At 31.4% G+C, this 24,175-nt stretch overlaps 2 protein-coding genes across 32 annotated transcripts; one reads left to right on the forward strand and one right to left on the reverse strand.

Moving 5' to 3' along the window:
• The first annotated feature begins 235 nt into the window (after window positions 1-235).
• On the forward strand, window positions 236-9,370 carry LOC126701437 (probable disease resistance protein At1g58602). 27 transcript variants are annotated; one of them, XM_050399541.1, is made up of 18 exons: window positions 236-1,491; window positions 2,206-2,499; window positions 2,643-2,847; window positions 3,001-3,086; window positions 4,068-4,318; window positions 4,467-4,515; window positions 4,987-5,292; window positions 5,395-5,503; window positions 5,643-5,704; window positions 6,111-6,182; window positions 6,292-6,422; window positions 7,193-7,270; window positions 7,374-7,468; window positions 7,577-7,668; window positions 8,173-8,276; window positions 8,355-8,453; window positions 8,566-8,674; window positions 8,883-9,370. In XM_050399541.1, the coding sequence occupies exon 1, from the start codon at window positions 347-349 to the stop codon at window positions 1,478-1,480; it is 1,134 nt and encodes a 377-aa protein (XP_050255498.1). In that variant the 5' UTR covers window positions 236-346; the 3' UTR covers window positions 1,481-1,491; window positions 2,206-2,499; window positions 2,643-2,847; window positions 3,001-3,086; window positions 4,068-4,318; window positions 4,467-4,515; window positions 4,987-5,292; window positions 5,395-5,503; window positions 5,643-5,704; window positions 6,111-6,182; window positions 6,292-6,422; window positions 7,193-7,270; window positions 7,374-7,468; window positions 7,577-7,668; window positions 8,173-8,276; window positions 8,355-8,453; window positions 8,566-8,674; window positions 8,883-9,370. The 27 variants fall into 27 exon arrangements, with proteins under 27 accessions (XP_050255498.1, XP_050255500.1, XP_050255486.1 ...); XM_050399543.1 differs by lacking the exon at window positions 5,395-5,503 and having other exon boundaries at window positions 4,987-5,103; window positions 5,205-5,292; XM_050399529.1 differs by adding an exon at window positions 1,730-1,815 and having other exon boundaries at window positions 4,987-5,704.
• A 4,655-nt stretch (window positions 9,371-14,025) lies between these two features.
• On the reverse strand, window positions 14,026-23,137 carry LOC126703161 (mitogen-activated protein kinase homolog D5-like). Of its 5 annotated transcripts, none has more exons than XM_050402090.1 (3): window positions 22,691-23,137; window positions 22,479-22,608; window positions 14,026-14,150 (listed from the first exon to the last, which is right to left on the reverse strand). In XM_050402090.1, exons 1-3 carry the CDS (start codon window positions 22,960-22,962, stop codon window positions 14,112-14,114), a joined length of 441 nt encoding a protein of 146 aa, XP_050258047.1. In that variant the 5' UTR covers window positions 22,963-23,137; the 3' UTR covers window positions 14,026-14,111. The 5 variants fall into 5 exon arrangements, with proteins under 5 accessions (XP_050258047.1, XP_050258050.1, XP_050258048.1 ...); XM_050402093.1 differs by having other exon boundaries at window positions 14,030-14,221; window positions 22,691-23,135; XM_050402091.1 differs by lacking the exon at window positions 14,026-14,150 and adding an exon at window positions 19,496-19,516 and having other exon boundaries at window positions 22,691-23,135.
• Between the last annotated feature and the right edge of the window lie 1,038 nt (window positions 23,138-24,175).

A 24,175-nucleotide genomic window follows, 5' to 3' on the forward strand; every position in this document is an offset into this window, starting at 1 on the left:
GATGCTTAAATCAACTTAGAGGAAAATTAAACCTCTGGAATCTAGGGCATGTGAGAGATAGAGAAGAAGCCCGAAGAGCAAATTTAGAAGAAAAGGCCAAAATATACAAGTTGAGATTTTACTGTACGAGACGGGGATCGGAAAGAGAAAGCAACCACGAGAATGATGAAGAGGTGTTGGAAGGTCTCAAGCCTCACCGACATTTGAAGAGCTTAGCAATTGATGGCTTTGGATGTCTCTGCTATTTGGCAATTTGATTGAGATCGAATTTGGCAATTGCAGAAAATGTGAGGTTCTTCCCACTCTTGGGCTTCTACCCCATCTTAGGGTTCTTACAATAAAAGGTATGGATGGTGTAAGACGTATAGGAACTGAGGTTTACAGTAACTATAATAATGGAAGTGATGGCACTATATTGTTCCCAGCTTTGAGAAAACTTGATTTGAGTAGAATGCTCAATCTAGAGGAATGGACGGATGTGATGGAGCCAGCAACAACAACAGGCCTAATGGTGTTTCCTTGCCTTGAGGAGTTGAGCATTCAATTTTGTAACCAACTGAAAAGTGCTCCATGTTTTTTTTCGAGTCTTAAGAAATTACTCATTAGGGACATGTGTAGCACTACATTTGAAAACATTATCAGCAAGCTTACCACACTCACGTCCCTCGAGGTTTGGAATATTTCAGGACTTGCTTGTCTGCCAGAGAAGTTATTGCAAAAAAATGCGAGTCTCATGTCTCTGACGGTAGCGGGATGGGCCGATTTGGTGTCCATCGTGTCACATGAGGATGTATGGGCCTTCTGCACCTCTCTTCGATCGCTTAAAATAAAAGTCTGTTGGAAATTACAAATACAAGGTGTCCCATCCCATCTTCAACGCTTGGAGATATCTGGGTGTGTTACTCTACCTACCGGGCTACAATCATGCACGTCTCTTACCCTGCTAGAGATTCAGCGTTGTGATAAATTGAAATCAATTCCAAATCTAGGACAATTGCGTTCTCTTACTCAATTAAAAATTAGGTATTGCGATAATCTGATATCAATACCTGATTTAAGAGGATTGCATTCTCTTATCGAATTACGAATTTGTCATTGTCCTAAATTGACGAGTCTCCCAGAGGGTTTAGAATCTCTCACCCGCTTGAAGACTTTGGCGATTGGCAAGTTTTGTGAGGAGCTGGATGATTTCCCGAGTCTCGTTTCTATCGAACACTTGCACGCATCCCTGCAACATTTAGAATTGAGAGGGTGGCCTAAACTTAAGTCCATACCGGACAATATTCAAGTCTTGACTGCCCTTGAAAGTCTCTTCATATCTCACTTTGAAGGCATGGAAACTTTGCCTGAGTGGTTGACCAAGCTTTCTTCTCTTCAAATTCTGGAAATCTTTCGTTGCTCCAAGTTAAAGGAAAGTTGTGCAATTGGTGGAAAAGAGCGGTACAGAATTGCCCATATTCCAGATATCAGAATCTATTAAGCGAACAAGCGGTATGTGTAGTCAAATCCACTTATCATACTCTCATTTAAATCAATATTATATTCTTAATTGCCTCCAATTCTTTTCTCTCTTTAAGTTTCAGCCAAATTCTTTTGTTTTTTTTTTATAATTTTTTTGGCAATTTCTGATTAGATCAGTTAAAGTATCCTGGATTGCATATTCTATTCTCTTCTATCATTGAATTTAACATTCGGTAGTATTTCTATAAAATTATTTTGGCATGATTAGATTACTGTTGGACTGGCACTCAATTGGACAAACCTTCATAATATCTGAACATTGGGATGGATACAATTTACAATTTAGGCGTGGAGGTATCTAACTTGCCAACCAAACTTATTTTTTCCTCTGGTTTTGCTATTAAAATTTATAACGTACTCCCACTACTATTTTGTAATTTTATTTAACTATTCAATTATTCTTGGATTTAAAATTTTAAGAGCTTATCTCTCTTAATCTCTTTAAGAGATAAGCTCTTAAATTTATTTATATAATTTTTTTTAAGACCGTATAAACGGTAGAACTTTGTAAAGTCAAAAGCAATACTTGCATTTGAAGTTTTCTTTGTATAAAATTTTCCCATGTTTTTTTTTTTGTTTTTTGTTTTTGATGGCTTGAGTGGATCTTATTTTATGGATTTAGCATTTCTGTATTAAAACTAATTATTTTTTGTTACTAATGGCCCTAACATTCTGCTCTAGTAGAAACAGATGGTTTCATACAAGACCTGCATACTGTACTTAAGTGGATCATGGGTTAAAATTCTCTCTCCTCCGGAGGTCCAATTCCCTTAAAGAGATGTTCTCTGGTGTTAGCCAAGTGGAAGGTTTCTTAAACTGGTCAAGAATTTCTTAGAAGTTATTGCCAACGTGATGCTCACTTTACAGCAAAAGCTAGATATTGCTTATTGTGGTTGCTGCCAGAGTGGCTAACAATTGCACACGGTCTAGTGGGGGTGTCAATTTGATTCCTATCTGATTGGAGTTCATTAAAATTTTGTGAGTTCCCCCAAATCTCATCTTCTATTCTTCTTATTTCTTTATTTCATCTACTGTTTTCTGAAATTGTTGACATTATGGAATGTACAATTTGCTAGAGTCGTTGGACTAACTTTTCTGTCTTCAACATTTGGTACTTATAGGATGCAAGGACCTTACTTATCTCCCTAAAGTGGATTTCATGCGTTTGATCACCAAATTGCTATGCCTATCCATTCATAACTTTCTCAAAGTTAAATAAATAGATGTGTTGAGGGCGACGACACATCCTGGTCCAAAGATGGGGAATGGTTTAAAAAGAGGAATTTGTTTGAAGTTCACATATATATTATTACAACAGTATATGTGGTATGTTTTCTTAAACTTAATCCTCATCTCTTCTCTGATGCTTTACCTTAAATCAACTGATTCTATTCATAATTGCCCTACTTTCTTCCTATCTCAGTTTAGTTTCCTCCAATCTTTTTCTTTGTTAATGAACTATATTGTCTTGATGTGTAGGTGCTATTGACAACATATATATTGTATTCAGCTGGAAGAACAATTTGACTAATTCAATGGAGTTTAGTAGAAGTTCTTTAAAGTTGGTAAGATTTTCTTCTCTTCTCATTTATGAAGTATTATATGAATCCAACAAATATACTATTCATGCCAAAGATCCCTTCTTCCCTATCACTTTTCCTACAACATATACAAACCTGTTGCATAGAAAAAGGAAAAGAAAATTTTGTCAATCCAATATATTCTATGAATTTCTTTTGACATGATTAGTGTTGGTAGCATTTTATTAGTACAACTGGAGCAAGAACTTAAGAAATTTAATATTACTTATATTCCAACAATTGGGACCACCATATTGTAAGAATACAATACAATTTATGCTTGAAGGTAACTAAACTCGGCAAATCATCACCGTCCTCATCTTTTTCCTTTGTTTTTTCTATCTAAATTGTTGACATGTTTCGTCTCTCTTATGAATCTAGCAACATCTTGTGTTCTTTATTTAGCCATTCAATCATTGAAAATCAATGGACATATACATTAAGCTTTTGCATTTGGAAACTTCAAAAGCTAGCTGATTAAATTGAGCATTAGAGATTGTAAGTTCATATAAAAGCTCCTTGTGCGCAAAACAAAGTGAAGGATTTCTTCAAATTAAAGGGGGAATTATTATTCCTTTTCTTTATTATAGACTTTCTCGGTTTTTCCAAGTTATTGAATGCTTAAGTGGGTCTCTTATTCAGGATGGGTTCAAATTTTGAAGAACTTGAGGAGTTTTGCTCTTTCATACTCTGGAAACTATACTAGCGAGTGAGCTCAATAGAAAAAATTCTTCAAGTTTTTGGTTTTGGATATTAAACTCTGGCTACATACATTAATAACAATAAACTAAGGAATCTTTTGTGCTTGTTTCATGTGCTACAACTATGTTTTCATATGAGATGGTTATTTAGAATAATCATTACATATTATAATCCTTTGTGCACATAGTTGGGTAACGTTCCTTTTGCATTTGTGGAATTATAATTGTTTTTTCTATTACTGATGGCCCTAGTATCCCATTGTAGAAGAGAAGGGAAGATTCTACTTAGGAGCAGCATATGACAATCATGATTCACTAAAGCTGATGCATGTGCTCCCTCACCACATTATGCAATCTATTAGATATTTTATTGTCCAAGATTTTCATCATTAAAAGGAAGGATGAGTTGAAGGTAATGCCCCAGGTTTTCCAAGATTGTCATCTAAAACAGATTGACTGTTATGTCATCCACCTAGTAGCATCTTGAAGCTTATGTGATATCAGAAAAAGCTGGTGGTGAATCCATCCATAACTGACTCTTCACTCTGTCTTTCATATAAGAATGAAATATCAAAATTTCATTAATAAATTATTTGTTTTTTCTTCCATAATATATTCACTTTCTTCAAGCTTTTCTCATAATTTAGGCATAATGTGCCTGTAGGAAGACTTGGTTCTTGAATTTCAACCAACGTCCGCTAATGCGTGAACAGGTTTGTTTACTTAAGCTGTCTAACTCTCTTGGAAAGATTTTGTTAATTTCTTTTTTATTGCCCTTCCCCCAACATAATATAATGCATGAAAAATGGATTTTTTTTTTCTTTTAAAAAAAAATTTAATAAATGCTTGCATAAGTGTCATGGATAAAGTTTAAATTTACACAAAATGATTCATATTTTCCCAATATTATATTGTTCTTGAGCTTTAGCCAATTATCAGATTTGCTTTCGTACTTTTAACAATTGGCCTAGTAATTACTCTCTTTTCTTGAAATCTAGCTTTTCAATTATAGTTCAAAGTTCTAGCATTATATTTATTACCGATTGTGCATTCTATGTTCAGAAAAGTATACATAGCAAAGGGAAAAGGGAAATTAAGGATCACCTATGTCATAATCAAAAATGAAAAATAGACACTTTATATCAATTCTAGCCATAATGTGCTCTTTTTTGATGAAATCCAAGCCAGTGAAAAGAAGGAATAAGATATTTCCTGCTAAACTCAGTCATGGCGGTAAGGATAGGAACAATTAGATTTCTTCCCCTACTTATTACAAATTCCAGGACCTACAAAATTTTGAGGTGAGTTTGTAAGTTTAGATGTAATTTTATCTTTATTATATTGATACCCATTTATATCATCAGTTTGAGTCATTAATATTGATTGTGTTGGGGTGGAGAAGCTTTGTATCTCTTCGAGAAATGAATTCCAGGGACAAGAATGCCCCTACCTTCCAGTAAAGATGGAGTGCAATCCCTCTCTTTGGACATGTAATTAAGTGGAAGGTTCGACACAGTAGTTGAAGGTTTATTTTAACTTATACACTTGTGAAGCCCTAGCTTACAGTCAAAACTGCTGTTCACTTTGAAAAGGAGAGAGAAGTAGTCAGAGTGGACCAGGGATAAAAGATTGTTCACTTTGAATCACAATAGATGGACTTTTAAATTGATTTCATTGCTTCTTTGTTATTCACTAAAATTTGTGAGTTTTTTTCTTCTCTTCTATTATCTCTCTTCCAAAAAATTTTATTATCACTGTTTCCTTTTTTTATTGTCAATTTTGTGTACTATATACTAAATTTTTGGTTCCCTTTCAAATTCATTGTTGCTTTATATTTCAGTGGCAAATTGACAACAGTGGGGAGTTTGATGACTTTGTGCGAGTTATATGGAATTCTTCAAGGTAATGTAATTTGCTCTTTTCCATGTTTTTCATTTTGGAACTGTTTTTTTCTATTCCATTTTCTAATCATAGACATGGATCTATTATTGGTAGCATTTCAAAATCTAAAGCTCAGACTCTATGCTATTTCACACTTTAGAGCATTAGCATCCGCTATTTTTCAAAATCTAAGTTTTCTCTATTACTAAAGATTCTCATATTCTGTCAAATGGGGAAAAGAGAATGCGTTGAATTGCATACTCATTATGATTTTTCAGTTACGTACTCTGTATTGTGGTGTTATCTGACTTTGGTAACATAATCTGGATCCATAGAAGATTGAAAAATTATTTGTTGAATTATTGGAGGAACTTGCACAATTTTTTTTTTTTTTTTCTTTTTGTTCAAAGGTTGTCTGACATTTCAGGTTGCCCACAAGTCAAACATTATGTGGGTGGTGACCAATGCTCAAGTTGCTGGCTCATCTTTTTGAACAAGCGTAACAAGCGTAAGTAACATATTTGAAAATCAAAGAATTGGCAAGAGTGGATGCCTTTCCACTATAGTTGGGGAACCTTTCATTTATTTGATGAGCTGTCTTTAAACAGATGCAACTTGCAAGAAGCTGAGATTTCTATCGACAGGGGGAAGGATGTGGTACCTTGCTAACTAGTAGATGCTGGAAATACTTAATTTCCCAATTAGAGTTCTTGTACTTCAGCATAGATAATTTAAGATTGTAAGTATCTAGATAAAATTTTGAGTTTTGATCTCTAATCTAAGCTCTAAAGAATCTAAAATTGGTATTTTGTTTTCTCAAATGTCCTTTTTTTTTTTTTTTTAATATTTCACTTTGAAATAGAATATCTTATGCACTTATTTTTTAATAGTTTCTTTAGAATTTTTGTTTTCTCATATAGTGCAACATATTTTGCTGCATAGCATACTTAGATCTTCAAATTTCCTCCCTACAACAAAAATCAAGTATTTTCATTTGAAAAATCAATTCATAACTTCTTGAGATTGTGTGTGTGTGTTGTGTGTTTATTCTGGGCTACCAACAATGTATTGATTGGGGCTCTTTAGTTTCTATTATATTGTCTTCATTTGTTAAGTTTTGACTTGTCAATTTTGGATTAAGTAGGGCTCTCCAGTTATTCAAATTTCAGACTTCACCAAAGTTTGTTGATGGTCAGAATTTATATGAAGTTTGTTTTGAACTTGAGAAATAATCAATGAAAAATTATTTATTCTATTTTAATTAGACTTGTAGATGAACTTTCTGGTTTACTGTGCAGTACAATATAAGGAAGTACAACTTGAAATCCAAAACAAATTGAATGAGAGGGTTAGCTTATTTTTTCTTTTGAGATCAAATTATAATGTTTAGTAAGTTGTATTACTTATGATTGAATTGCTTCAAGATTTCCGTGATTCTCAACCTACAATAATTTTATTGTCTTGAGTTTTCTTTCTTTTTATTTTTTTCTCAAAAATTTATGGTTGCAGGTCAACTGGAATCATAACTTGTATGTATCTACAATTGTTGATTGGGTATATTCAGTATCACCATCGACAATGCATCAAGTAAGGCCTAGGCTTTCCTATGGTTTACACTTTATGCCATGGTTGCTTCCATTTCCTATCTTTATAATCAGAAAAAGCTCTTTTCTTTCTTGAATTTATTCAGATTCTGACAATTCATCCCCTTTTCAAATCTTCTGTTATGACTCCCTAACTTAAAGTTGCTGTAGCAGTGACTTCAACACTTTTCAAGATTCTGAGGTAGGCATCTGTGATTAGCCTTTCATACTGTTATCATCATATATATCTTTATTTGAATATTCAATCTTTAGAAATAATCAATGATAGACTATGAAATTCTATCTTTAGATTTGTGTAAGAAATTGAAGAGCCCAATTAGGAAGAACAAATTGAAACTCGAATTTGATGCATTTTTTCCTGAGATCAAGTTATGGATTTTGGTAAGCAATATTACTATTCTCACGTTTTCTTTCTTTTGTTTTTTATTTAATTTTATTCCTGAGAATTTTCAGATAATCATTTAGAATAATATTGGATAGGCAATGACTTCAGCACTTTTATATATTACATCTGTGATTAGTCTACTTAAATACTTATGATCAATTGATCATCATATATATCTCGATTTGAATGTTCAATCTTGAGATATAATCAATTACAAACTAAGAAATTTTTTTGTTAGACTTTTGGCAGAAGATAAAGTTCCCAATAAAGAGGAGAAAGTTGAAATTTGAATGTGATTCACTTTTTGTCAAAGATTAAGTTATGGGTTTTCCTAAGCCATTTTACCATTCCTGAGTTTTTTTTTTTTTTTTTTTTTTGGTTTTTTAAACCTGAAAATTTTCTAATAATCATTAATTGGCCTTAAGAATGATGATTGTATTTTCCAGGCCTTATTGCCCAAACATAGAATGGATAGCTAATGTGTTCCACTTGTTGAACAGGATTCTATGGTCAGTCCACAATCCATGGATGCTGAAGGAATCCATGGTGTGATCTCGTAGTTCCTACAAGTTGGCACTAGGTTGTTGACAACCAACAATATAATGTGAGGCTTAGCTTTTACACCATAGTTACTTCCATTTCCTATCTATATACTAAGCAGTGGATCTTTTTTACTGAACAGAATTCGTAATAGTTCATCCACCTATCGAATCTTATGTTGTTATCATGGCCTCATAGGGCCCTTTGTTCCAGTGACTTCAACATTTTACTGTACATTGAGGTATACATATGGAGATTGGCCATCTTATACACATTGATTTCATTTCACAAATAAGATCTTCTACATCTCTACCAAAGCATTGAATAATACTAACTTCAATTAATCTTTGCAGTCTTCTCTTTTCATCAGCCTTGTTGTCCTAACTTAAGAGGCCAACTTGTTTGGGTGCCCCAGTTCATACAAATGTTCAAGATGATATTTCCATAAAGTTAGTAGATAAGGTAATGGACGTATATCGCTGTAACTTGACTTACATTTGTTGTTATTCAATTAGTAACATAAGGTTTAGACATTAACCGTATTACTAACAAATACGGCTTTAAATTTCTAACAATTAAGTCAGTTATGACTAAAACTGAAATGTGTTAGTTCGAACTGCCACTATGTTGATAGATTCTGACGACTTTTGCATTCCTTCATCTTCTAAAGGGAAAAAGAGCGAGATGCACAACAGTGGTTGAACTAGAAGGCATTCTTACATTGTTTGACTCTCCTGAGTAGCTCCATAAATGCATGACCATGCTGGCTTCTTTGAATTGAACTTCTGATAAATTGGTGAGTTTTTATTCTTGTGAACGAGTTGGACCAATTCTGACATTGGTTTTACAAAGCGCTAACCAAAAATAGAATACACAGGTTCTACTCAGTGTTACACAGGCCATCAAACAATATAGCCATTCCAAACATGTTCTGCTGTCTCACTTTCAGCTTTGACATCATCAACCATCGTTGAAACTTGCTCTAAACTAGAGCTTGTCCTTAGCAAGAAAGAACTGGAGTTCTCAAGATTACATGCCAAGTATATGGATCATGATCAAAAGCTTTTACAGTGCTTCTCCCTTTTATTAATATTGAGAAATTTGTCCTCAGATGATCTTAGTTTTCATAGTAGGTCATTGTACGTAAATAACGTTTATCAGGCATATTTTGTTTTGTACTTGTAATAATTTTCAAGTTGTTATTCATTTTCAAATTGTGTTTCTTGTTAGACTATAAAAGGGCCAATTAACTCTTTGGCCACCATGATTAGAGTCATTAGACTAATAAAAGGGTTACAGATGGATTTGCAGTTCATTCCAATATTCAAAATACCTTAGCTGTTACAATGTTAAGACTTATAAGACACATTTGATGGGGCATCCTCTCCCTATTTTTGGGCAATGCCCAACACAAAATCATAATGCAAAATCTCCTAGCAACATTTGGAAAAATCAAGTTATCTAAGAGAACTTTGATTCATGTGGCATTGTGATGTACCCTAATCTCACTTTTGAAATTTTGGGAGATCCAAATGTTACCTAAACAACAGAATCTCACCAAAAATTTTCAGACATTTCCCTTCAAACGCCAAGAATTAGGATTGAACCTAACATCCATTCTCCACTTTTGACACCAAGCTTGTATCCCATTTAGAGGGAATTTTAAGCATATATGAATATGGCAATTCAAAATGACATGAGATATTATCATAGAGAGACGCACTTGAACAATATACCGACATTGAAATTAAAAATTAAAAAAAAAAAAAAAAAAATTGCCATCACAAAGTTAAAATGTAATGCCAATTAGAGATGTTACTTGTTCCGTTCTTAGTTGTCCTGAACCTTATCAGTCACATCTTGAATGCAGCGGGCCAATTAATTCCATAAAATTTCTTATAATGATAAAGAAACTTGTTTTTCAGAAACCCCTTCAAACCTGTGGGGAAGAAACTTATTTATTGAAAGTTTGAAACTCCAGTAAATGGGGCATCTAATTATTACACCAAGGCAAACTACAAAGGTGCGTACACACAAATTAAGTATCATAGCTTTAAAGTTATCAGTATTGTCATTAGGTTACAAATTTTCCATATTTTACTCTTGTCTAGCCAATGATACAGTACTTGTGAACATCTTTTCTTGAGTCACTTAATGGAAGAAACTTCAATGTTAATGACGCCTATAATGCAACAAAAATTACACACAGAAACAATTGTGACAAACTAGTGTGCACATTTTTTTTCTTTGGATAAGCAAGAAGAATAGGGAGAATAAAAGATTCAAATTTGTGACATTTACTTCATGCGGCGTAATTATTATTCTTTAGGTTACAAAATAGTGCGAGTTTCAATCTCTAATATGGCTCTTCCACGATAACTAGAATGGCATCCCCCAAAGAATTAATTTGGGAGTATAGTACAAGATATACTGATATTAAAAAATTAGAATAATAATCAGAAAAAATAAAAAACGAATTGAAGATGTGAGTTTAATTTGATTAATTAAATTGTTGTTTATGAGGTCCATGTCCACTCTTCGACTTTTTACAATTAATATCTTTTAATATTCATAGTATAAGTTTTTAGGATGCTACCAATGTATGTACTTAGAAGTTAGAACATTCTCCTCAAAAAATGATAAAAAGATTTTTCAAATTTTTTTTTATAATAGTAATTTTAATCAATTAAAAATAATTGTACAATGATTTTGGATCAGAATTAAAGTATACAGGAATTGTTGTATACTCTCTCCTGCCCTTTATGAGGGAAAAAAATCAATACAAAGTCCAAAAATTCATAAACTAGAGTAGAGAGTCAACACTCATCTAATGGCATCCAACAAAATGAAGTACTGACAAAACCAGAATCTATTCTCCCAACTAAGCAAGTTCTTGCCTCTCAAGCGTTCTCTTTTTTTGTTTTTTGCTTCAAATGTTCAATATGAGTTTGGTTTTCTTCTTCAACATTGAAGCATATCAGACAATGTTCTCAACATTGCCCATCCCACTCCAAACACCACAATGTTCTATAGTAAAACTTGAATGTATAAATAGCATTTGCTATCAATAACAGGGATACTTATGCTGCTTCTTCCCCATCTTCAATTTCTGCGATAAACAATTATCAATTAAATAATTTCAAGTTAACAACTCTTGAACTAAAGAGTACAACTGACATATGTAGCCATTCTTTATATAAAAGAAGACATAGGTAGCCATATCATCAAACAAGTTGAGGGGTTTAAGCAAATAAAGGTTATGAGATTATTGACAAAGAAAAAATATTTGCTTGTAAGCTATATGAACTTAAGAGTGCTTCCCAAGATCAGCTTATGTAAATGCAGGTAACACAAATGAAGGATATGCATATTATGTGCAGACCTTCAAATTTTCCTTTACTGAAACCAAAAAAAAAAATATATATATATATATATATATTTTGATTTGAATAATCAATTCCCATATTTTCTTTAGATTGATTATACATATAGAATTCTGGTCTACCAACAATGTAGTCATTTGGGCTCCTATTAAATTGTCTTTAATATTTGGTGTTGACTTTCAATTTTATAAGGGTCTTTATTTACTAGCTCAAATTTCTAAGGTAATTTCACAGTTTCATGTTCCCCATTATATGGAATTTTATGAGAGAAAAAAAAAACGTTGACTATATGACTATGGATCTTTTTTTTTTTTCTTTAGAGAAAAGACTATGATTTTTTTTTTTTTGAGGAAATAGTAATACTTATTAAAACACACAAACACGAAAGCAATAATATATAGAGTTTTTTAAACAGGCTTATATTAAGACTATGAATCTTAATATGATTTGTTAGTGTTATGAATATATTTGAAGTTTAGTTCCAAACCTGAGAAATAATTACTTACATAAATTATATATTTTGCCATCATTAGAGTTGTAAATGAAATTAGTCCGGTCTAGCACTTCGTGAACTTCTAGAACTTTAAAGAAGAAGAAAAAAGCTTTGAAAGTCATGTTTGTTAATGATGTCTTACTGAGAAAGAGTAGAATAGTCTTGAAAATATTGAGACTCCACTAACTTATATAATTTTTTTTAAAGAAAAAATTACTTATAGTAAGTAAATTAGGTTTCCCAAATGAATTGATTCTCAAAAAATAGTTTCTAGTAGAATTCAAACATTTGGTTGTTTCAAAAATATTATTGGAAAAGATAACACTATTCTTATCTTAGTGGTTAAATGCACCTCCTTAAAAATAAAAATTCTGAATAACCTATGTACAAGTTACAACACTATATCAATTTTTTATTATTATTATTTTTTTAAGAAGGATTATATTTTAGTTTTAGTTTTATCCAAAAAAAAGAAAAAGAAAATAAAATTGAAGGCATGTTTGATTTAATTACAAGTTTGCCACCACTTGTAATTAGAGGAGAATTTTTTTTTTTTTTGGAAGATGGCACCCGATATCAATGAAATTTCATCGAGCACCGTGTAAAATTTGGTCCTGCTTAATTACAAGACCTCCTAGTGTTATTTTTTATGTCTTCTTTTTTGTCATTTGGTTTAATTATTGTCATTGTAGAATACAAAGAAATGTCTTTTGCATGTTTATGTATACCTTGTGCTGTAATCTGTAAAATATTTTATCACCATTCACCAAGGTCTAAACTGGGTTATTGTTCAGCATTCCCTTCTTTATATCTTGAGGTTCCATACAAACTATAGTTCTTGTCTTTTGCTTAATCCTTGTGCTGCCATATGTAGGCATTGAAATATATTTTCGTACCTACGGCTGAAGCAAGAGAAATATGGCAAGCTTCAATAATTCATTAAGTGATCCAGTAATTAATGTAATTGATAGATTTTTTACTATATAAAATGAGAATTGATTTCTCATGTTCACTTGTGTGTGTGTTTGTTTCTCAAAAAAAACAAAAACAAAAACAAAAACAAAAACAAAAAAACAAAAACATTTACATTTTCGGTAAATGCATGTGAATATGAGAAATTCAGACTTTTTTTTTTTTTTGAGAGAGAGGAGAAATTCAGACTTTGGTGCCAGTTGTGTAATACTTGATTTTTTATATTTGTATATCACATATAATATCATATATTTTATCGATTTACAATAATTACAATCAAATTGACCACACTAACAAGTTTTGTTTTAGTTTTGGTCATATAACCCTATAGATAAAGTCTTTATCCATATAATAATAGAAGGATATAGATGAGACAATCAAATGAAACAATTAAAGAGAAAAAAGTCCATAAATAAAAAAATTAAAGAGAAAGAAGACAAACACAATGATCCCCACACAAAAAAAAATGTTGATATATTTTTTAGTTGTTCGACAAGATTAGGCCTAATCTCTTAAATTTACACTGGCCCAAAATAAAGTTACATGCTTATGGATTAGACCTTTAGACTACACATACCATTAGAGTCAATACAAAACTTACCATATAGTATAGACACATGTATCCAACGATACATGATCATCCCAACTACACCAATACAAAACTAACAACCATGCACAAAAAGACATCTCAACTAATAGATGATATATCACAATATAATACAACTTGCAACTATTTAGATCAAATAATTTAAACAAGTTACCATAACAAATGAGAAGTTTTTTTTTTTTTTTGGAGAAACCAGTCGGTAAGAAGACTGGGCTTTTATTCAGGAAAACAAAACCTCAATGAATGTCAAAAGCTACAAGAGGAACAATGTCATCAGGAAGGGAAACAGTCCAAACCCGAGACTCTCTAGAGAACTTGGCTTTTTTGGCTAGAGCATCTGCTACAACGTTGCAGTGCCTAAAATATTTAGATAAAAAAATTACCAACGAATTTGTATCCAAGAGGAGTCTGGCAAAGGAGCAATTTCTTGGAAGATGGCAAGAGCTAGTGCAGAAAGTGCTGGATACATATTGTACTATAATGCTATATCAATTCAAGACCTCAGTAGTCAGTACACACTAATCTTATTATTTAAAAAGGCAAAAAAGGAATCACTGAAAAATGACAAACAGAAAAACAACGGTTTGCTTAATTTACAATATATCAGCGTATTTACAAATCTGCAAGTGATTGAATAAATCAAATATGTTCTTGATAACGCTGGAATGCATATATTTGCACACTATCTATGTACCTTGTTTTTTCATTGTATTTTCTCATTTATTTTTCAATGGAGTTATTTACTTGTCAAAGTTTTTTTTTTTTTTTTAAATTCTGAATCTGTTTCGGCTTAACTGTGCTTTCTATTATCAAAACACTGGAAGAGATCAAGAAAATACAAAAGACTGAACTTTTTAGCAAAATCGACACTTATTTCGGATTTATACCGGAAAAGGCGATATTAACACAAATAAGCATTTTCACTTTCAAAAACTTATCCTAAATAAACATAATTTCAATGCATTACTAAATTCCTCATTTAACAACTTAAATTAAATAGACAACACAACAAAACGCATTTAAGTACACTATTATTCCTAATTCATTGTTTCTTTTTTTTTAAGCAATCAAATTTCAATTAAAAACGAAATAATTACTAATTACTAAACCAATTAAGCAATAAATCGAAACAATTTGTCAATTCTCATTCACCATTACCATTAATTAAATACACTTCATAACACACTATTTTACCTAATTAGCTGTTTTTTTTAGAGTTTTAGCTAAGTAATCAATAATCAATAATCATGATCAAAAGCTTTTACAGTGTTTCTCCCTTTTATTAATATTGAGAAATTTTTCCTAAGATGATTTAGTTTTCATAGAAGTTCATTGTATATAAATAACGTTTATCAGGAACACTTTGTTTTGTACTTGTAATCGTTTTCAAATTGTGTTTCCTGTTAGACTATAAAAGGGCCAATTAACTCTTTGGCCACCATGATTAGACTAATGAAAGGGTTACAGATGGATTTGCAGTTCATTTCAATATTGAAAATACCTTAGCTGTTACAATGTTAAGCCATATAAGACACATTTGATGGGGCATCCTCTTCCTATTTTTGGGCAATGCCCAACACAAAATCATAATGCAAAATCTCCTAACAACATTTGGAAAAATCAAGTTATCTAAGAGAGCTTTGATTCATGTGGCATTGTGATTTACCCTAATCTCAGTTTTGAAATTTTGGGAGATCCAAATGTTATTTAAACAACAGAATATCACCAAAATTTTTCAGACATTTCTCTTCGAATGCCAAAAATTAGGATTGAACCTAACATCCATTCTCCACTTTTTGAAACCAAGCTTGTATTCCATTTAGAGGGAATTTTAAGCATATATGAATATGGCAATTCAAAAGAATATGAGATATTATAATAGAGAGATGCACTTGAACAATTTACCAACATTAAAATTTTAAATTAAAAAAAAAAATTACCATCACAAGTTAAAAAGTAATGCCAATTAGAGATGTTAATTGTTAAATTTTTAGTTGTCCTGAACCTTATCATGCCCCTATAAGACCAGTCACATCTTGAATGCAGCAGGTCAAATAACTCCACGGAATTTCTTATAATGAGAAAGAGACTTGTCTTTTAGAAACCCCTGCAAACCGGTGGAAAAGAAACTTATTTATTGAAACCCCAGCAAATGGTGCATCAAATTATTACAGCAAAGCAAATTACAAAAGTGCACACACACAAATTAAGTGTCATAGCTTTATAGATATCAGTATTGTCATTGGGTTACCAATTTTCCACATTTTGCCCATTACTAGCCAAAGATGTAATAGTTGTGAACATCTTTCCTAAATCACTTTATGTAATGCAACAAAAATTTCACAGAGAAACAATTGTGACAAAATAGTGTGCACTTGAGAAATAATCAGTGAAATATATATTTTGCCATAATTAGAGTTGTCAATGAACTTAAAGTCGGTTCCAGCACTCTGTGGACTTCTGGAACTTTAAAGGAGAAAAAAAAAAAAATCGAAGCTATGTTTGTGAATAATGTCTTATTGAGAAAAAGTAGAATAGTCTTGAGCTAACTTATATAATTTCCTTTAAAAAAGTAAAAATTACTTATAAGTAAATTAAGTTTCCCAATTGAATTAATTCTCAAAAAATTGTTTCTAGTAGATTTCAATCATTTGGTTGTTTTTATTTTAATTATTATTGGAAAAGATAACACTATTTTTATCTTATTGGTTAAATTCACCTCCTAAAAAATATATTGAATAACCTATGTACAAGTTACAACACTATAGTTTCTCCACAAAAAAAAAAAAAAAAAAGGTTACTACACTATATCTTTTTTTTTTTTTTTTTTCAAGAAGGAATATAATTTAGTTTTAGTTTTATCCAAAAAATAGAAAATAAAATTGAAGGCATGTTTGATTTAATTAAAAGTCTGCCACCACTTGTAATTAGAAGGAGAATTTTTTCTAAGACGGTACTCAATATCAATGAAATGTTTCTCGAGGATAGTGTAAATTTTGGTCCTCCTTAATTACAAGTTTGCCACCGCATGTAAATTTGGTCCAGCTTCTTCTTCTTCAGGAAAATGGGTATGTCTGTTTCTGCTAAATCAATGCAGAAAGAGTGCCTTTGATGCTGCCATTGGCAAGCTCTTTTTTTTTTTTTCCCTACTTCTCTTCTCTACTTTTGCATCTGCTTTTTCTTCTTTTGTTTAGGAAATGGTTCTGTTGTTACTTGTTAGTAATCAACTACATTTTATCAACATCTCAAACTCTAACATTTCTTCCAATCTCTGTGCACTTGTTTATTCTATTTAATGTTTATCTAATGCATAAATTTCTCTTGTTGAATATTTGACTGCTGAAAAGTTACTGCAAAAATGCATTGTTATTGTAAATTGTAGAGTTTGAGACACTTGACTTGTATGCCTATTGACATGTCAAATTAAAGTTTTCTATATGAGATGTATGTTCATTGTTAAGGAATAGTAATATATATAGATAAAATGTTCAAAAATTAAAGTTTTCTCCGCTACTTTTTAATTGGTAAATTGTCATTTATTGGGGAAGCTATCACAGAAGAATAATGGTTTTACTTTTGTTGATTCTTTTTTACAAGTCTTTTGTTTAATTTTTTTATTACTTAAATGTTAATGTTGGTCACATGGGGATATATTGCTGATGATTCAGACAATGATGTTGGTGGGTACATAGAAGATATAAATGATGGCATTGTTTTGAGTATTGGCTATGTACCAGGATTAAAAGTTGAGGCTATCTCACTTCTACAAACAGTGAAGGTGACAAATTTGGCACTAAACCATGAATGCTGATTTTTTCTCTACAGGGGTTTTAATGTGAAAATATTGATATTATGTTAAAATAATAAATTTATCTTGAAATGCCCATCTTAAATGATGTGTCAGGGTGCTCAAAATAATGAAGGATTCGACCTTCATTTTTCAGAGAAAATTGGCAAATTGAGCAAGTATATCTGTTTTGATTAGATTAAGATCTGTGAACTCTTTACAACTTTTTGTCATTTATTAATTTTTAACATCAAGTGGCAATGATTGACAAGTTTTTGAAGTATATTATGGATTACAAAGCCTCTGTTTGGTGTTGTACACCTGCAGTTGGGATTATAATGTTTGGAGCAAGTTCATCCTTCTACGTCTTTAGAACAGTTCGCTCTTGGTTGCGTTGCTAACTTGTGATGTAGATGATGTTATAGGAAGGAACTGTGGAATTGAAATCCGTTACTGATGTGTTGGGTGAGTATTGATTTGCCTATTCAATATTCATATATGCATATATTCTCAAGTATTAGACTTTCTTTTTGAGAGAAAAGAAAATTAATCTTTGTTTGGTGTTAGGCAATGGATGGCTTCCTTTGGTCTTTGAAAGATTTTTATTAGGGTAAAATACTATTTTGGTCGCTAAATTTTATTAAAAATTTGTTTTTCATCCTTAAACTTTAAGAAGTTCATTTTTCATCCTTGAACTATTGAAAAGTTCATCTTTCATTCATAAACTATTGAAAATATTTTATTTATGTCCTTAAACTTTACTAAATATTTGTTTTTCATCCCTATACTATTAAAAAAAAGTTATTTTTTCATCCCTATTTTTGTCTCTAAACTATTGAAAAAACTTTTTACAAAGTTTAGGGATTAAAAAAGAACTTTTTAAAGTTTAGGGACAAAAAAAACTTTTAGTATTTTACCAAGAAAAACTAGCGAGTCATGCTTGGTTGACGACAACTCATGTATTGCAAATTATGACATGCCAAGGAAAACTGTCGTGGGTGAAGAGAGAGGCTGCTTTCTATACAGGAGTAGGAATGAAACTAGAATTGTCTGGGGGAGTACAAAATACTTATCAGATTCTGGACCTCTAAGGATAGAAACAAGTCTAGTGGTACTTATTTTTGTGTTTATTTATGCAGTACCCTTTGTTTTCGTATGTGTCCAATATGAATTCGTATAACGTTTGCTAACATTCACACCTTTTATATTATTAGCGAAAAAGATAGAACATACAGGTATGAATGCTAAACCTAAATTGCTTTCATAAACTAATTTCGCAGTCTACCCAGAAAAGAATCAAGGATAGTTGCTATTTTCTAATCAAGGTTGAACAAATTTGTGCCTAGTTAATACTTCCAGCTTTAAGCTTTACTATTACTCACTGTATTACTTTTTCTTGTAACCCATAAAATCCACTGGAAAATGTAGTTCTATTCTGGTTGTGACTAAATTTATGTTGAATGTTTTTTAATGCAGGTTCTAAATTTGACAGATTTGCTAAAATCTCGGGTAGAGTAGTTGAAATAGTTGGAAACCCACTCTTTAGTAGCATTCTGTTTTTCAATTCCCTGGGCTGGTACCTGGAAAACATCAAAAGCTATTGCAATTGCATCAGAATGTGAAGTGTGGTGGTCAGTGTCTCCATTATTGCTGCTTATATATAGTACCCTAATATTTTAAATAGGTGACCTCATCTGCAGCAACAATAGAAAGTCTTCTCCAAGAACTGAATTATATACTGAAGGTATACCTTTTGTCATGGTTACTTGGAAAAGACCTCCTAGTGTTATGTTATGTCTTCTTTTTTGTCATTTGGATTAACCATTGTCATTGTAGAATACAAAGAAATGTCTTTAGCATGTTTATGTATACCTTTTGCTGTTATCTGTAAAATATTTTATCACCATTTTCACAATCGGGTGTTTCTCTAAGGTCTAAACTGGGTTATTGTTCAGCATTCCCTTCTTTATATCTAGGAGGTTCCATACAAACTATAGTTCTTGTCTTTTGCTTAATCCTTGTGCTGCCATACGTAGGCTTGAAATACATTTCATACCTACAGCTGAAGCAAGAGAAATATGGCAAGCTTCAGTATTTTATTAAGCAACCTAGTAATGAATGTTATTGATAGATTTTTGACTATATACAAAATGAATGTTAGAATTGATTTTTATTATAATTGACAATGTATCAATTTGTACATATGTACCAAAATTTGTAATGTCTTTTTGAATCGACCCAAAGCTCCGCTTCATGGGGGGTCTGGGGCAATGCCGTTGGGGAAAATTTTTAGACCCATGTTTAGCCCATTGTGAATTCTCTGTGCATGAGTGAAATACCATTGTTTTTTAGTTTAGGGTTTGGTGTGTTTTTTTTGAAGAGAAAAAATTGTACAACATCGTGTATTTTTCACCGTAAATAGTGAAATAACTATAACTCTATGAACTTGGGCAAACTGCTGAACCACATAACATAAATAATGTCTTGTATGATTGTTTTTCTTTGACGCATATTTTTCTCTATTTTTGCATCTCATAGATTTCTCTACAATATCATTCAAATGGTGATATATCCATAAATACAATCTTATGCACTGCTGGCAGTGTTACTATATCACCTTCTAGCCAGGACCATTCTGCTAATCTTGGTAAGAATTTGTACTTGCATGACTGTTAACAATATGGAACTAGCCAAAACTGAAGAGTAAAGGCATTTTTTTATGGAAGGTTGATTGACCAAAGTTGTCTGTCAAATCTGGAAAAAAAAAAAAAAAAAAATTCTTGTTCACTCCAAATCTTGGATTGAATGTTAGAGCAAAGCTAGACTTTAGAGAAATTGGGCATCGAGTGTAACCAAACTCTGTCAAGTTGACTCCGGATATACCCAACCTAATGGTAGAAGTTCTTGATGAGCCGTAATGGTGAATTAGCTAGGTAAAAAATTGAGTTATGGGATTAACTTCTCCTGGTCATACAACTTATTAGGCTTGTATGTCACTTTTGTGATGTTTAGAGATGTACAATGGCTAGATAATAGCCACGATTCGTCCAACACATTCGAAGCAATCAAATGTTCTATATAGATTAGCTTCTACATTTTATGAATATGTTAATCTTGGAATATTTTCAATTGCTTTGGTGAACTTTCCTATGTATACTAGAATGATGCTGTATTTTTTTCCCTAACTTATTTGGATTTTGGCCTTTTTGCGTTGATTGAGATAAAAGTGGTCAATACTTGAGGTGAAAATTATTCCAAGTGTAATTTCTCATGTTCACACGTGTTTTACATTTTCGGTAAATGCATGTGAATATGAGAAGTTCAGACTTTTTTTTTTTTTTTTTTGAGAGAGAGAAGATATTCAGACCTTTTTTTTTTTTTTTTGTGACCCATTATTTTCTAAATGGTAGAAATCCCATTAACATGCCTTTCTTGTTCTTCATAAATAAAGATTTTCAAAATTATAATCATATTGTGACTTGATTTTTTATATTTGTATATCACCTAGAATATCATGTATTTTATCGATTTACAATCAAATTGGCCACACTAACAAGTTTTGTTTTAGTTCTGGTCATATAACCCTATGTATAGAGTCTTAATCCATATAATAATAGAAGGATATAGATGAGTCAATCAAACGAAACCATTAAAGAGAAAAAAGTCCATAAATAAAAATTAAAAATTAAAGAGAAAGAAGACAAACATAATTGCATAATGATCCCCACAAAAAACAAAGAAACAAAATGTTGATATATTTTTTAGTTGTTGGACAAGATTAGGCCTAATCTCTGAAATTTACACTGGCCCAAAATAAAGTTACATGCTTATGGATTAGACGTTTAGACTATACATACTAATAGAGTCAATACAAAACTTACCATATAGTATATAGACACATGTATCCAACGATACATGATCATCCCAACTACACCAATACAAAACTAGCAACCATGCACAAAAAGACATCTCAACTAATAGATGATATATCACAACATAACACAACTTGCAACTATTTAGATCAAATAATTAAAAACAAGTTGCCATAACAAATAAGAAGTTGATCTAAAATATTTAAATAAAAAAATTACCAACGAATTTGTATCCAAGAGGAGTCTGGCAAAGGAGCAATTTCTTGGAAGATGGCAAGAGTTAGTGCAGAAAGTGCTGGATACATATTGTACTATAATGCTATATCAATTCAAGACCTCAGTAGTCAGTACACACTAATCTTATTATTTGAAAAGGCAAGAAAGGAATCACTGAAAAATGACAAACAGAAAAACAACGGTTTGCTTAATTTACAATATATCAGCGTATTTACAAATCTGAAAGTGGTAGAATAAATCAAATATGTTCTTGATAACGCTGGAATACATATTTAGCACATTATCTGTGTACCTTGTTTTTTCATTGAAGTTATTTACTTGTCAAAGATTTAAAAAATAAATAAATAAATAAATAAAAATAAAAAATTCTGAATCAGTTTCCGCTTAATTGTGCTTTCTATTATCATTCATTTCATAAAACACCGGAAGAGATCAAGAAAATACAAAAGACTGAACTTTTTAGCAAAATCGACACTTATTTCGGATTTATACCGAAAAAGGCTATATTAACATAATTTCAATGCATTACTAAATTCCTCATTTAAGAACTTGAATTAAATAGGCAACACAACAAAACACATTTAAGTACACTATTATTCCTAATTCATTGTTTCTTTTTTCCCCCAGTTTTTGCTAAGTGACATAAAGCAATCAAATTTCTATTAAAAACGAAATAATGTACTAATTACTAAACCAATTAAGCAATAAATCGAAACAATTTGTCAATTCTCTCATTCACCGTTACCATTAATTAAATACACTTCATAACACACTAATATACCTAATTAGCTTCTTCTTTTTTTTTTTTTTTTCTTTTTTTTTTTTTTTCAGTTTTAGCGAAGTAATCAATAACCACTAAACCAAATTAAGCATTAAATCGAAGAAGAATTAAGAGAGAGAGAGAAAGAGTTTTACATTTTCATGATCCATATGACGAAGCAGCTTGATCTCACGTAGAGTTCTCTTCGCATCGATCTTGTTATCGAACGCATTCGCAATCTTCTTCAACGCCACGTGCTCATTCGTCTCCGAATTCAAGGCCGAGCTGAACCAAAAATTCTCCGATTCAGAAAACAAAAAAAAAACGAAATTGAAGAAATCCAACAAAGAGATAGAGAAATAGAGACCAAACGATGCCGTAAGCGCCTTTGCCGATCGGCAGAATGGGAGGCTTATACTTGGCGGTGACTTCGAAGATGTTACCGAAGATATTGTACTGAATAAACCTCCCTCCGTGACTCAACGTCGCCGATATGTTCTCCGTCGTCGTCGTCGCCGTCGCCGACATCGGCATCATCGAGTTCTGAGACTCCGGCTGAGCCTCCGTCATCACGGCCTCTCCTCCGCCAGGATGAGTTGGCACACCACCGCCACCGTCCACTGCTCCTCCGCCGTCCATTTTTTCTGATCTGATTGATTATGATAATGATTGTCGTTTTTCTCTCTCTCTCTCTCTTTCAAAAGCTCTTCTTTCTTTCTACTCGTAAATTTGTTGTAAAGTAGGAGTAGCAAAAAAATAAAAACAAAACCAATATAAAGTATAAAAGAAAATGAAATGAAATGATTGTTGTTATTGTTGTTGTGTTTGTGTTTGTGTGTGAGTGAATGTATGGTATGTTTTCTCCTTTTTGGGTTGGTTAATTTTGTTGATATATGAGAGCGAATGCAATGTGTGACGTGTATTTTTTGTTTTTTTGGGATTTTTTAGTAAAATACCCAAAAAAAAAAAACTAATTTAATCTAACTAATATATTGTATTTAATCAAATTCTGTTTTTACAACAACTGTGAGTTTGCTTTTGTTTTTGTTGGTTTCTGATTGATTCAATTTAATTCTGTTTCCAATGTTCAAAACAACAATTATTTTTGTTGTTTTCATAATAAAAAAAAGGGGTTTGGAGATGTGAAAGTGTACGTGTGTAACTCAAAAAATAATTTTTTGAAAATGAAAAACTGAAATTCTTTTGATAATAGAAAATTCAATAACTTTTTTTTTCTTTAGAAAATTACAATTTACTTTTATTTTAGATAAAGTGTTTCTCCAAATCAAGTTGGAGGAACCTTCTTTAATCCATTACTTAGTGATTTATAAGATCATGTATGTGAATTAAAGCACATGCTTAATTTTAAATAATTTAAGACAAGTCATAATAATAAATGAGTAATTATAATTGATTATTAAAAGAATTAATTGTAATTAATGAAGTATTAAAGACCCATTGGCTCAACTCCAAGAGAAGGATGTACTTTTTAGTGCATGGAATAAAAATTCAATGACTAATTAGGTATTTTAATTGACAAATTAATTATTTGTTTAATCTAAAGGTTAATATGAACATAAAATGACTCAAGAGGGATGATAAACTTGTAATTAGTTGATGACTAACTTAAAATTAGTGCATATACAAAAATGTGCAATTAAAAATAACCACAATTATATTTATAATGTTTCTATATAATAAGTAAGGAACTAAACACATTTATAGTATTATATAGAATTATAATAAATTTAAATTTAGCCCAAGTTTATATTTTTATAATTTTAGATGCATGAATTTGCATGTAAATGTAATTGACAATATATCTAGAAAGACACTTGATATGAAATTGGAG

The sequence above is a fragment of the Quercus robur genome, chromosome 10 (genome assembly GCF_932294415.1).
Source record: "Quercus robur chromosome 10, dhQueRobu3.1, whole genome shotgun sequence".
Classification (NCBI taxonomy): domain Eukaryota; kingdom Viridiplantae; phylum Streptophyta; class Magnoliopsida; order Fagales; family Fagaceae; genus Quercus; species Quercus robur.

Coding starts and splice junctions, on each gene's coding strand:
- LOC126701437 (XM_050399529.1), top strand. CDS start 347: ATGGATGGTGTAAGACGTATAGGAACTGAGGTTTACAGTAACTATAAT.
- LOC126703161 (XM_050402090.1), bottom strand. CDS start 22,962: ATGGACGGCGGAGGAGCAGTGGACGGTGGCGGTGGTGTGCCAACTCAT. Junction 22,609..22,690: donor GGCGCTTACGGCATCGTTTG/GTCTCTATTTCT, acceptor TTTTTGGTTCAG/CTCGGCCTTGAATTCGGAGA. Junction 14,151..22,478: donor GTCATATGGATCATGAAAAT/GTAAAACTCTTT, acceptor GAATTGATATAG/CATTATAGTACAATATGTAT.